General features: G+C 36.1%; 1 protein-coding gene across 1 annotated transcript in view; it reads right to left on the reverse strand.

Annotated features, from left to right (window-relative positions):
* mad1l1 (mitotic arrest deficient 1 like 1) overlaps window positions 1-14,707 on the reverse strand; it is a 144,142-nt gene that overhangs the window by 11,373 nt on the left and 118,062 nt on the right. Inside the window, exon 18 of the mRNA XM_082163629.1 lies at window positions 14,031-14,221. Coding sequence (XP_082019755.1) covers window positions 14,031-14,221 — 191 coding nt within the window. The remainder of the gene's footprint in view (window positions 1-14,030; window positions 14,222-14,707) is intronic.

Below are 14,707 nucleotides of genomic sequence, written 5' to 3' on the forward strand. Positions count from 1 at the left end.
AATAACACCCACGCAAAAGCATGAACAGAGTGAGAGCTCTCACGACCAATGTGCTCTTATGCTAAAACCTGCGATGAACAAAGAACGTTTTGTCAAAGCTGCACAATGACTACGGTGCTCACCGCGTGCCGGGAATAGACTGTCGATTAAAATTATAAGCACGCTACACAAAATTGAGCCTTTTCAGCAGCATTCAGTTTGTTTTTATCCCACTGAATAGAGACAGCAGCATGGCTTAAATATCGCAGATAAAAGGAATTTAAGATTTTATTCCTATCTGTACTTTGAAGGTACATTTTCTATTGGGGACAAAACGTTAGAGGGTGAAATTAATCTAATATTATGTGAAAATGGATGCTATGTACGTTACTAACCAAATGCACCCACCATCAAAGCACAGAGACACTAATTACAGCAAAGATGAGAGGACACAGAGTTTACAGTCTTCTTTTGATGGAACGGTCCATGTTATTGCTACGCTCATGAAAAATGCAAAAGTAGTATAGAACTAGATTTTTACATTTTCTGAGAAATGCTTGCTGCAATGATAAGGTGTTCTAGGTGGTTGCTGGGGTGCTGCAATGCGGTTTACAAGGTTTTCCAAATGGTTACTTGCCCAATGCTATGAGGCTGCTACGGTGTTGCTCGAAGTCGTAAGAATGTTGTTATTGTATTAGGGGTATGCACGGATAGTCGAATATTCAATCTGTAATTATTATCCGACAAATAAAAATACTATACAGATAAATTATCTGATAGCAAAATTATCTCGAGACATATGCTTCCTTTAATTTTTGACGAGGGAGACTATTTTAAGAACTTTAAAGGGATACTCCACTTTTTTTGGGAAATAGGCTCATTTTACAACTCCCCCAGAGTTAAACAGTTGAGTTTTACCGTTTTCGAATCCATTCAGCCGATCTCCGGGTCTGGCGGTACCACTTTTAGCATAGCTTAGCATAGATCATTGAATCTGACAGGACCATTAGCATCTCTCTCAAAAAAATGACCAAAGAGTTTCAATATTTTTCCTATTTAAAAACTTGCCTCTTCTGTGGTTACATCGTGTACTAAGACCGACGGAAAATGTAGAGTTGCGATTTTCTAGGCTGATATGGCTAGGAACTATACTCTCATTCCTGCGTAATAATCAAGAAACTTTGCTGCCGTACCATGAGTCCAGCGGGCGTAATGATATGACGCAGCGCCTGAAAATAGGTCTAATAGGTTAGACAAACTTAGTCCCGGTCACGTTGGAAGTTACCGAGCTGGGGACTATTTACAGGCGTATTTTTGAAAAATGCCCATCCCTATAATGTTTATTAAAGCTGATATAAAAAATTATTGAAACAGAAACAACAGCAACAAAAAAACATTAAAAATGAAAGAAAAAAAAGTGGCTAAAAAAACAAAACAAAAACCACTAATGAAACCAATAATACATTGACTGTTTTTTGATCATGGTTGTCTTACGGAGCTATGGAGAGAGTGTCTGACATGTATGAACCTGTTTAGGAGAAGATATGCCATCTTCAGAGAGTAATATGTCACATTGTAAGATTGCCAATATGTGTTATATATGCAATATATGCTCTGTCAAGATGTAGACTGCCTCAACTGTTGTTGATTACATAACTTTTATTATTAAACCAGTAAAAAAAAAGAAAACTTAAACTAAAAATATTTATCAAAATAGAAATGCATCTATGAAAAAATAACAAAAAAACTAAAATGCCAAATAAAATAACTAAACAAACTACTGTAAAAACAAATTGAAATCAATATTACATTGTAAGATATTAAAAACCAAACTGAAAACTACAAAACTATAAACAGGGAATGTACAGTTTAATTCAAAATAACAGTGATACTACATTACATTAGTGAGAGTTCAAGATTTCAAGACCATATGAAAAACAGGCAAAGCACAGTAACTACACACTGTCAAAACTGAGACAAATCAAGTGTCAAGTGATCTTAGAATATGATCTACCCTGCGACAGATCGTTTTGGTTCAGCAATGCTCAAATTCTGAGTGTGAAATTCAATCCAAACTATTTCTTTATTTTTCCTCTCAGGTATCCAGAATTTTAACTATCAGCATAATATATGGTCACTTAAAACAAAAACAAATTAATCACCAAAAACGATGTACATGCTCAAGTAAAACAAAACAAACAAAGAACCGAACAACCTTAAATAGTTGGCTAACCCATACATAAAAAAATAGTTTTAACAAAGTTTGAAGTGGGAGTGAAATGGAAGAGAGTATTGTGGCAGCAGTGTGACAGTTTCTTCACCGCCTCACGTTTTCTACTTTATTTCTCTTTTAATTGTGACCATTGATTGAGTATTTTCTCTGCCTGGCTCCCCGTTGAGATGAGCTCAGCAGGGAAAGAGGCTGATTGGTTTTGCGTCTGAGAAACTTCTGATTACTACTGGAGCTGAAAACTTAGCTGAGGGCAGCAATCAAGGCGACCAACCTGGCCTGACAATTACTGAAACTGAGTTAAGAGATGATGAGAGAGAACGGCAACATAGCGGCAAAACACTGCTGGGCAATGAAGCGGATGCATATAGGTGGCGGCTGCGTTCAGATAAACACTGGAAAGCTAAAAATGTAACTGACAGATACTGTGATTGAGGGTTATGGTGAAATCTATGTGCGTGTGTGACTGCAAATCGAAACTTTGCAGTTATTTTCAAGTAAAATTCCTGTCAAAGAGTGGCTTTGAGCTTGTCAGATATTTACCAGCAAAACAAAATTGAGTATGCATAATTTTATGAGCATGTATTTGGTTTTTGAACTGTTCACTTATGCTTAAATTGCAATTACATGAATGTTGTTAACGGTTTACTGTCATTTAGAATCTCTGCGAAGGAAAATCTATTTGCAACTGGGGAAAGTCTAAATACGAGGCCTTTTGGTACAGTTTTTTTGTCTTTCATGTCAAATATTAATGAGTGCATACTAGGATCATGAATGATTTAATATTTCAACAAAAGGGATGTTTGTATTTTCTACACAGCTTGTCCAAAAGCCATCCCACCATAAATTCCTTGCTGTAACCCAATTCGCCAACTTATACTATGCACTAAAAGTAATTATGTATATGCCCTAAAAGTATGCAAATTTCATAAGAATGCATTTAAAAGTAAATGACCAAACATATTATAACAAATTTCACAATGTTGTTGCAGATGAAATATAATGTGGATAACATTGAATGCATATCTTTTTATCAGGTTAGATACTGATGATTAATTACTCAAACTCCTTTATCTAAACCATGTTTGTAGTTTTTTGACACTTTCTATTCGTGTTTGTAGTTCTAATCGAATCCTCATCCAAAGCGCAATGGGTTGTTGTCAAAATTAGCCAATAGTGTGTGCACAGATCTGCACTTTGAATTCTAACTAACCGGAAATATTAGACCATCCGGGTATTTTTGGAATACTAATTTTAACACTATGATTTGGGACACACTAATTCTAATTTCGAATACTATTTAGGACGGATAGTATGCGAATTGGGATGCAGCACCCATCTTCTAATGCTTCAATCTTTTATTCAAAATGTTTTTGAACGAACAAATTACAGACAAATATTATCTTAATTTAAAATTCTGTTCAATACAGATAATACAATAATTATTTATAAGTTATGGCGGGTAACTGTTAAACGGCTGCTATTAAAATTCTAGCCTGGTAATACCAAAATCTGCTACTTCGCTTTGCTTCGTAGACAGAGTCTGGAAGGGCATAATTGAAAAGCGTTTTCTTTCTCGCAGAGGGGGGCGCTTGTCTGAAGTTTAAAATCATTGGTTACCCATAAGCCAATCACATAACGTTTGGTTATGACGTGTGTTATGTGCCTGCTTAGCCGCATCGAACTTCCACTGTAAACACATGTATGATGCGAAAACAAAACCATCGAGCGAAATACCAGAGTGACTTTTGCAGATTATGTGAAGTAAATCTACGCATCCACGGTACAATCAGCGTCTATTCGTCACGGCTCTCAGCCCGCCCTCTGTTTGTTGATTGGCCGGCTGTTTTCAGGCCGGAGGAAAACTGGGAGATAGGTCGCTATCTCAGACTGAGTACAGAAGCGAACTGAAATTGAGCGGAAGTACGAAGTCTGACGTAGTCAGGCTATTAAAATTCTATAAAATGTATACAAAAAAAAAAATACAAAAAAATAGTAAAACAAAAACTAAATGCTACTACTGAAGTAAGCATCGAAATATAATGTACAGTATGAAAAATAGATTGAGATTTGCTATAGATTACTTTTAACACTTATTATTTTTTTTCTATTTAAAAAAATAATTAAGTCAGGGTTAAATGATGCAAATGGAATCTAAGTATCTGGAAAAAAAGTTAGTGGATAATGAGAATGTAGGATTAAATCTAAAATACTGATCAAACCAAAAACCTCAAATATAATAAACAACAATAATAATAATAATAATAAATGTTAAATGATGTTTAATGATGCTGATTAAAAAATATATATATAATAATAATAATAATAATCGCAAATATCAGCAGATATGGAAACAACATATTGTGCATCCCTATGTAAATCTTTACAAACTTTAACAACTCTACAAATTACATCCCCCACAAATAGATAACTGGGATTTAGAGCTCTTAACCTAAAATCAATCAGTAACATATGCTTTGGCCTCCAGTTTAGAAAAGGTAAATTAACTGAGAAAGACTTTGTTTTCTGACCAAGGTTTCTTGCCAACCCAGAATGCCCTTCTAAGAGCACAAATGTAATTTTAAAAGCAATAAGTCTACGATGAGTCTACGCTAACATGACGTTAAGATGATACTCCATATGCCCTCAATCAATACAAACCAGTTTTTCCAGCAGGAGTCGCCCAAGATTTGAATTAACAGCTGGACTAAAGTTTGCCTCAGATTCAGTTACTGTCTTGAGTCACTGCCAAGCCTTATAATGCAGTAAACACAAAGGGTTTCAAGAAAAATATATACCATAACATTTGGTTGACATTATTTACAGTCACTGAGAGGAGGTTTCATAATGTTAAGCAAATGGATAATTAGAAGACAAAAATCTGTTCTAAACCACTAACCCTATGTATTAAACTTTGGAGAGTGACTCGTCCTGCACCATTCGTGCTAGAGGAATGAACAATACCTCAAATCGTGCGGCTTGAGGAGAGGTGTGCCATTATTTTTCGAAGCCATTGGACTGGTGAACAATAATGGTTGTGGCCTAATGGTTAGAGAGTCGGACTTGTAACCTGCATGTCGTGGGTTTCGAGTCTCAGTATATAGGGGGAGCAAATGAACAGCGCTCTCTTCCACTCTCATTACACACAACTGAGATGCCCTTGAGCAAGGCCCCAATTGCTCCCAAGACGCCTGCTCTGGGTGTGTGTTTATTGCTGTGTGTGCACTTGGATGGGTGATTCGAGCACAAATTTTAAGTATAGGACACCATACTTGGCAACACGCGTCACGCCACTGTTATAATTTACACGATTATCTGCACAATTATATGATTAAGCTTTAATAATCTTAAGCTTTAAAACAAATAACTGCGTTTACCTAAATCACAAAAAAAAATCATGCAATATAAATTAACACGTCACGCCTAAATGCACTTATTTGGATTAAAATGTCTTTTTTTTGTGCTCTCTGCAAGCATTTTTGAACATCATGATTTGCAGTAGTGGAAGAAAGTAACAAAAGAATAGTGCAGCATATTATTAATCAACTCTAATTAATCAATGTGTCACAACTGACAGATTACAACACAATAGAAAAGACCATTAAATCTTATTGAAGTGCTTGTGTGTGAATGGTAACATCTGAATGTCTGTGATTGTGTGTGTGTCTGTGTAACTCAAGGTTAACAAATATTGACAGTGAATTATCTTCAGCAGAAGGGTCGCAGGTGGCTTCAACAGGTCTAATTTCACAGGCTGAGAAAACACACACACACACACACACACACACACACACACACACACACACACACACACACACACACACACACACACACACACACACACACACACACGTCTAGACCGACTCATTCATACAATTTCAAGTTGCTAAATATCAGAATTCTCTGCTATATTGAAAACTGCAATACTAGGGTAATATAATATCCAAGTCAAGTTAAAAAATATGGTTCAAGTTAAAATTAGGATGAAATGTGCACTTAGCTGTTTGCATTTACTTTTATATTTAAGACAAGCCCTCATTCCTGTTTTTGCTCTTAAGCCCGGGACACACCAAACCGACGCTGTCTAATGAGACAACTGTTTATTTCTGCAGATATATTCGTCTATATTCGTCATTCAAAAAGGGAAACCGACACTGCGGGCTGCAGATACACAAACCATAAACAAAGCAGTGCGTGCTTACCGTTTTGAATATCAATCCTGCTAAACACTTTCTTTATTCCACTACGCTCATGTTAATATTAAAATATTCGCCAAGGAACACTCAGGTATGATGACGTAACATTAGAACAGCCTTCTATCTGAACCGTTTTGACTTTGCTCGCTGTTTTGCTATTATTCTCGTGCACAGACTCGTTCACTAAGCTGAACAGCCAATCAGAGTTCTCAGATTCTCTGAACATGTTGAATCGGGCGAAAAAAAGCCGACGAGGACCAATTTCACACTGAGAAAACTTAGTCGGTCGACGCACAAAAACTGCCCGACGGCGACCGTCGGCTTGGTGTGTCTCGGGCTTTAACGTCAGTTCCCAGAGTTCTGGCATCTGATTCTGTCAACGTTATATAATTATAAGCCTGCTCTTGTAGTTATCAATTTCCTGAAGAGGTGATTAGCAATTAGTTTCATTTAGGCACTTGAAAAGTCAGCATGTTCCCTTAATATATGAAGACTTTAGATGCAAAAACCTCTAAGTTCATCTGTTATTTTTTTCTTTTAAATTAGCATTTTTATCAGGCTCAAAAAGAGCTAAATCCATGTGTTTTGTTTTTTTTGCAAAAACCTCTTGGTCAACAGTTGCAAAATCACTAAAGAGCTTTCTTTAAAGTAGGTTATGTCAGTTTCTGTCAAAGTTACAGCAGCACATGAAACACTGTTGTGTTTACATGCTACTCGCAAATCCTTTCATTGCCACTGTAACCATTTTCTTTAGCCTTAGAACGGACAAAACAACGTTTTCTTTTGTGTTTCGTGACTGAAACTACCACAGGTTCATCCATTTCATCATACTTCTCCATCTTGTTTAGTTCATCTCTCAACAGTATAAAAACTGGGAGACTGGGGTAAACTGCTGCTTTTTGCTCAAGTCACTCTATAGGCAAGGCAAAATATTCTAGGATGCCTGCTAGGGATGTGACGTTGAGAAATTTTCCCACCGGTTAATTGCCGTGACAATTTTCATGCCTCCAGTCATGGCTGCGGGAACTAGCGGTGCTGAGGGTGCTGTAGCACCCCTGACGACAGCTGTTTCACTACACTGGAATTTAAGATGACATAACTTTAACCGTTTTTAACGTTTTTGAATATGGTTTTATGACTTTAAAAGAAATTAATATATCAAAAGTCAAAAGCCGATCTCGCATGGAGTGAGTGACGTGACACTGGTTGAGGACCAGCATCTCAGAACTCATTTGACACTCATTTAAAGCATGTTCACTCAGACATCGGTGAAAAAAACTATAGATGTCTTGATTAAAGCATTCATCGGCATTAGGGGCTGTTCACACGTAACGTGTTCTTCCATTCTACTCTGCAACTTTTCCATTGTTTTTCAGTGTGAACGCACTAGGTGTGTTTAACTGTTGAGCTTGCGTCTCGCACATGACACGGCGTTCTCAAAATGCAGCACTCAAGTTAAAATAAGTTCAACATCGAGACCTTTCGTTTCCCCCCCGTTCCAAATGCTTTCTGTGTGAACCACCACAAACTCCTGAGAGTGTATCATAAGGTAAGATGCAGATTTTTGTGCTGTGTTTTTAAAATGTATCATGAGTTCTGAGCGTCAACACTACCATAGCACCGCCCCGCAATATCAAGCCCCGCCCCCAGCACCCCCCTGATAAAATATGTTCCCGCAGCTATGCCTCCAGTGGCATAAAACAAATGAAACGCAGAAGCCCATGATGATCGGGATGCAGGAAAGTTTAATCTTCAGATGATCAATGAAATCAATCACAGTTCTAATTGCAAGAAAGTGTCAAAATGACTATTCCTAACTGTAAATGGTTAGTTCATCTAAATATTTAAATTCTGAATTTACTCACTCTCATGTTGTTTTCACGTGTCACGGAAGCATTTGAACACCATTGTTTATTTCAGTCTATGTGCATTGTTGTAAATCTGTTCATCATATAAAGCCATCGTGTCTCTTCAGAAGACTTGGATTTGGATTAGACCACTCGATTGATTATTTTTATGATGCATTTATGACATTTTTTATTATAGTTTATGACTATAATATTGTGAATCCTATAGTTTAAATCAACGATACCATATCGTCACATTTCTATATCATGGTATCATTCTTAATACACCCCTACTGCTATATTATCATGCAAAAACGGTTTGCACTTTAGTCCCAGTTCTCCAGGTTAAGTATTTTTATTTCCAGAGAGCTGCAAAGTGTCGACTAATGTACGTTTGGAGTAATCCAACAAATTTTTCCATATGGAATGTAACCCTGCACTCCTACTTCAACCAGACGGACAGTCTGATAGAAAGACACTTTATTCATCCCTAGGGGGACATTCAGTACACCCAGGTATAATTTGACAAAGAGAAGGACACCAGATATTGAGCCGCATATTCATTGACATAATTTAAAGCATGAGCGCAAATGCTGAGTCATCACAGAGTTTGATGAAAAGTGCTTATGTGAATATCATTTCAATTATTGATGTCATAACACCCGCTCGCATCTAAATGACTTTTCAACAGAGAACAGCTGTGTATTTTGTATTTAAAACTAGAACTTTCAATTTAACAAGACAACAACCATGCCTAGTGTGAGTACACCTGTGTTACCTGTGAAAGCCGGTGTTATCTGTCACAATTAAACCAAAACTATAAACCCTTTTATGACCAAAATGGTGAAAGAGCCAATGCTTTGGCCTATGTTTCAACTAAGCCAAACGATGACATAACTGAGAATTTTCTGCATAACCTGTCAACAAATAAACATGCTGCATCACAGTCTTTGTTAAGTTTGAGAACACATTTTAACATACAAATTCCTTTGATTCCACTTTTGATGCAATGGTCAGAACTTGTTATATATTGAATAAAATTCATTATAATTAAATAAGCTTCATCACATCTGCCGCTTTTGGTGGAGACAGCTTTGTTAGATACAATAGGTGCCATCTAGTTTTGTTAAACCAGACGTTATTCCAGCCCAGATGCTCTTTTCTGCAGTGAAAACAGACAATAGTTCCAGATTGGAAACCGACTCTGGCACAAGACTGTTGAAAAGGCACTAGAGAGGATTGATTGACATTGAATGCACTGAAGTGTTGCAGCCTTGATCTAATGTTAGAAACTGACAGTTAAGGGATTTACTTTTTGCTGTTAAAAATGGCAAATATTTAATCTCTCATTTAACACTGAACAAATGTTTCGCTTTTTAACATTTAGGATACCATGTACAAAATGTGTTGTCAAGTTTCAGAAGAGCTGAAAGCTACACAAGACAAGGAGGATATTCAATGACTTTCACAGATTCCCAAGAGAATTTTCAGGACAATGAGTAATATTTTAACAAAATGGGGGGGTAATGAGTCTCTCATTATCTTTCTTTTTTCACAGACAGAAATGGAGAAGAATTTCATAGCAGTTCTTTGATTCTTTGGGGATCAAATCATAACATAACTAAAGCATTGCTCAAGTGCACTTATCTAACAATGGGGGGGTGAACAATTGAGGAAAAAAAGAGAGACCGGGATTCTGTTCATTTATCTTCAAGTGCCTATTCTTTAAAAGCAAATCAATGGTGATTATATTCACAGGAAAAGACAATGAACCATCTTTTCTAAACACAGTGCACACAATATTCATTGTGATAAAATTTCAGCAATTATTGTGCATTTTGTCAAGACTGTACATCCTGAAGGGTCTACAGTTTTTCTATAATATTGTGGGCATTTGCCTGGCCGTTACAATTTGCCAAACAAACTACTACAACTTCCTAGATAAACAAGTTTATCCTTGACTGGTCGTAAATGAAAATGCTATTTGTGCTCTCCGGTAAGCAAGCACAGCTAGTTTGCAACTTAAATAAATAAATAAATAAATAAATAAACACCTTAAAAGGTAAAGTGTATAATTTGTGTGCCAGTAGCAATGAAACACCACAGTGTTTACACTCTTTGGGGAAATCAGCCTACAAATGGCTTGCTTAATAGCTGACTCTTCACATTAAATTGGGATACGAGAAAGTATTTTTAAAAACTAACACACTTCACCTTTAATAAAGCTAACTCTAAGCCATCTTTTTACGTTTCAGTCTAAAACTCAAGCACATAACTACAAGTAACTACTGGAATGCTTCTTGCGCTCCACTTAAGACACTTCAAATTCCTTCAGAAACTTCCTGACAGACATTTAAAGGGATAGTTCACTTTGAAATTAAATTTTGGTATGTTTTAGCTTACCTCAAGGGCATCCAAGATGTAGGTGTCTTTTTTTCCATTTTTTCCACACTAGATGTCGCATTGACTACGGTTTCGTTCCAATGAACTGCAGTAGCCAAGGCGACTTCTATTGTATATATCTATACTCGCCCGCGCTCTCAGATCACTTGGACGTGGCTGTGTACAAGAGGTAACAACGATATAAATACTGTTCGTTTTCTCACACAAACCACTCGTTTCGTGTCTTGGGCCATCAATGTGTACTTACGATGGGGAATTGTTTAATTTGGACGATGGGGAATTGTTTTAATTTGGACTCTGTGCTTGCTCTTTGAGATAATGACCATAGACCTGCATTATATGACTGACAGACAAGAACGGTTTGACCTAAAAATATCAAAATTGAAACTACTACGGAAAAAAAGACCTACATCTTGGATGCCCTTGAGGTAAGCTAAAACATATCAAAACTTAATTTCAAAGTGAACTATCCCTTTAAATCCATTAGTTTAAATGCTACAGAGTCCTTTCCAGGGCTGGTGCCTGACTAAACGAGGTAAATTAATTTAGACACGGTCTAGTATTCACTTGAAATGAATAAACAAACAGACAAAATCACTTGATTATCAAATCTGTTATATTTAAAGGTTTGTAATGCTAAATCAGTAAGAGAATCAGAAGTCATCATCAGGGTATGAGGTATCTAAACAAAACAGGGTATCCTTTTTTTGTTTTGTTGCTACATTCACAGAATGTGAAAAAGAGCAAATATTTCCTTAGCACGTAAATAATGCGTATTAAAAAATTAACACAACACAACTAGACACACACAAACGACTAAATGCTTACACTCACAAAGCAATAATAACAGCCGAACGCAGACTCACTGAAGCTTTACTGCAGCTCTAATTAAACAGCCTGAGGAAAGTACCGATCAAATAACAAAAACTTAAATCCAATTATTGCACCGTGTGTGTATGTATGTGTCTATAAGGGATTACCGAACATTTATACAACCCACAAAGGAAGAGCATTAATTAACAAAGATAAATTACATTTGCAGGTAAATCATTGTAAGAATTTGCAGTTTCAAACTAAATATGCATTTTGCATCAGATATATAACAGTAATAACAATTGGATTATCATACACAGACCTGTCCAAAAGAAGAAAAAAAATGTCTCATTTGCACTAAAAAAAGGATGATTACCATCTTAAATCAAGTGGATGCACAACAATTTCCAAACCGTATGACAAATAGTGCAACTACTGTACTATTAAAACCAAATGAACAGTCTAAAGTGGAATACTAAATTACTGTTTCATCTTCAGTAAAATCTGATGATTCTCAATACCAGTTTTGATTCAACATTAAAAATGAATATGCTACTGAACATGCTATTATTTAATGTAATAACGTTGGTAACACTTTACAATAAGGTTAAATTATTTAACATTAGTTAATGCATGAGGTACTTTGCCAATACAATGATCTTGAATTTATAAATGTAGGTTTGTTCATTTCTACATATACAAATAAATTCTAAATTTCACGTTGTATCAATTAACATTAGTTCATGTATTATGTACATGAACAAGATGGAAGCCTCCATACTCTCTAAATAAGCAATATTGGTTGCTCACTTTTATAGACGTGGTGTATCTCGAACTGTCCACTGCGCACATTCATGGTGCAAGACAGGACACCATACAACTCTGGGCCCAAACTTTGAAGAAGCTTTAATGTTTGTTGATTTGAATTGAGGAGATCCCCATTCATAATTATTATAAAATACAGAACAATTTTTATATACAGAGATATATATTTTTTGATTTGTTTTGTTTTTTGATTCTCTGTTTGGGTTGCAATTTGCTGTTTTCTAAATAAACCTTGCTTCAATTTGAAGAAATCACTGAATTGAACAGTATGCAGCAATAAACAAAAGTGCACTATAAAGAAAAGAGAGTGCACAAGGGTGAATTTCAAGGCATTATAAAACATTCACTTAATTCACTCACATATACTGTGCAATCTGTCTGCAAGTGCCAAGTGTTACCTGAACTGGGTTTATCCATACAATTTAAAAACTCTCCAATCTTACTTAATCAACTAAAAGTATACCATCACATCTCAGGGTCTGACACTCAACATACTAGCATACTTGTTACCAGAAGAAGTGCACTGATAGTAATTTCCTTGATTAAGGGTTAATCTAGGTCTCTGTTTTTCTCTACTTCTTGCTGTTAAAGTAAAAGCGCCAATTTCCTATATTGTAGGAATGCCGTCTGTTCATATTCAGTTGGTAGGAACTGACTGAAGAGAATGTGACCTCCTGTAGAGACTCAGATGCACCTGAGGCTGGAGGAGCTGCTGAGCTGGTTCAGATGAGGCTAAACACAACAGTAGTTCTTCAGATGCCTGACCTCGGCCTTGGGTTTTAAGTCCTTCTTTCGATTTTCACGCTTCTCAGAACTGTGAGTCGAACAACAAACCACCAACTGTGGTATGAAGCTTCAGGCTCTTCTAACTATCACAGCTTTCTTTTTCAGAAAAATCCCTATAGTTTTGCCAAGGCAGCTCTTCAAATTCATTCAAAATCCCATTGATGATAATGTCATTGTTTTATAATTTAACAAAAACTCAACATAAAGCCTTTGATTGCTGGTATGTTTCATCTATAACATCTGTTCAGCTTTGACAGAACCCTAAAATGAGCAAGTGATCATAAAATCAACACATTCAAACTAACTACAAAACTACAATGGAGATACAATCAAGTCTTAAAGGGTTAGTTCACCCAAAAATGAAAATTCTGTCAGTAATTACTCACACTCACGTTGTTACAACCCCGTAAGACTTTCGTTCATCTTCGGAACACAAATTAGGATATTTTTGATGAAATCTGAGAGCTGGCTCACTCCTTCATAGGCTTATATGTAATCGATATCTGCCATCCCAGAAAAGTTAGTAAAGACATCGTTAAAATAGTCCAAGTGACTATACAGTGGCTCAACCTTAAGTTCTTTCTAGGATGGCAGATATCAATTATAAGCCTATGAAAGAGTGACTGTCTAATTACTGACAGAATTTTCATTTGAGGGTGAACCAATCCTTTAAGTTTACCATGTCTACTTTCAAAGTTTCCTTGTATAATTTATACTTTTCTTCTAGTTTGCAAGTACAATTTTAACTAAATATCCCATGTGTGCCAAAATAAGTCATGTAAGCACTAGCTGGGCGTTTTTTTTTTTTTTTTTTGCTGTTGTACGATTTTGCAGGCGATTTTCTTTCTCTCGGGAGAAATGGCTCACAACCACCAAGTGTCTGAACTCGCACGGTATACGCCTGCTTTTACTGGGTTATGTAGTTACAAACACGTTTACATATGAACATACCTTAAACAGTAATGAATCCTCCATATGCTCAGCGTACACAGAAGTGAGCCGGTACTGGTTCTCCACAGTGATGTCGATCTGGTACCCGGTCAGTACGTAGCATGCGGTACGAAACTCTTGAATCTTCTTCTGGAACACTTCCTTCAAGCGCTGGTTCTTCAGTTCTGCACTTTCCATCTGCTTACGCAAGTCTGAAGAACATGTACATCACATTTAGACATAACCAGAAGAACATTCAAATTATATGAATAAGATCTGAACAAGAGCAACAATTTAACAAGCAATCGAACACATTAAATTATAATATGTAACAGTATGGCATATGTTTGATTTATGTTGAAGTGCTTAGGACATGGCTTTTAATGGTGAGCCTTTTTTCTTTTTTTTTTGGCTCTCAAAAAATTATATGAATATTTGGATTTAGATTTAAATTTAGGCCAATATATCCTTCTAAAGAATTATCGGTTATAGAATTAGAAGATCTCTATTCGATTTGATATTTTCTATTTGATTCAATGAATTCAATGATTACATTTTCACTGGCCCAACCACAAAAAAGTAATAAATGAATAAAACATTTATTGTTTGTATTGTTATGTATCCATTGTAATAAATAAGGTTATGAAAAAACAATGCAAAATTGACCATCTAAATTAGATTAAACAAATCCAACTGTA

This window comes from Leuciscus leuciscus, assembly GCF_965113295.1.
Source record: "Leuciscus leuciscus genome assembly, chromosome: 3".
Lineage (NCBI taxonomy): Eukaryota > Metazoa > Chordata > Actinopteri > Cypriniformes > Leuciscidae > Leuciscus > Leuciscus leuciscus.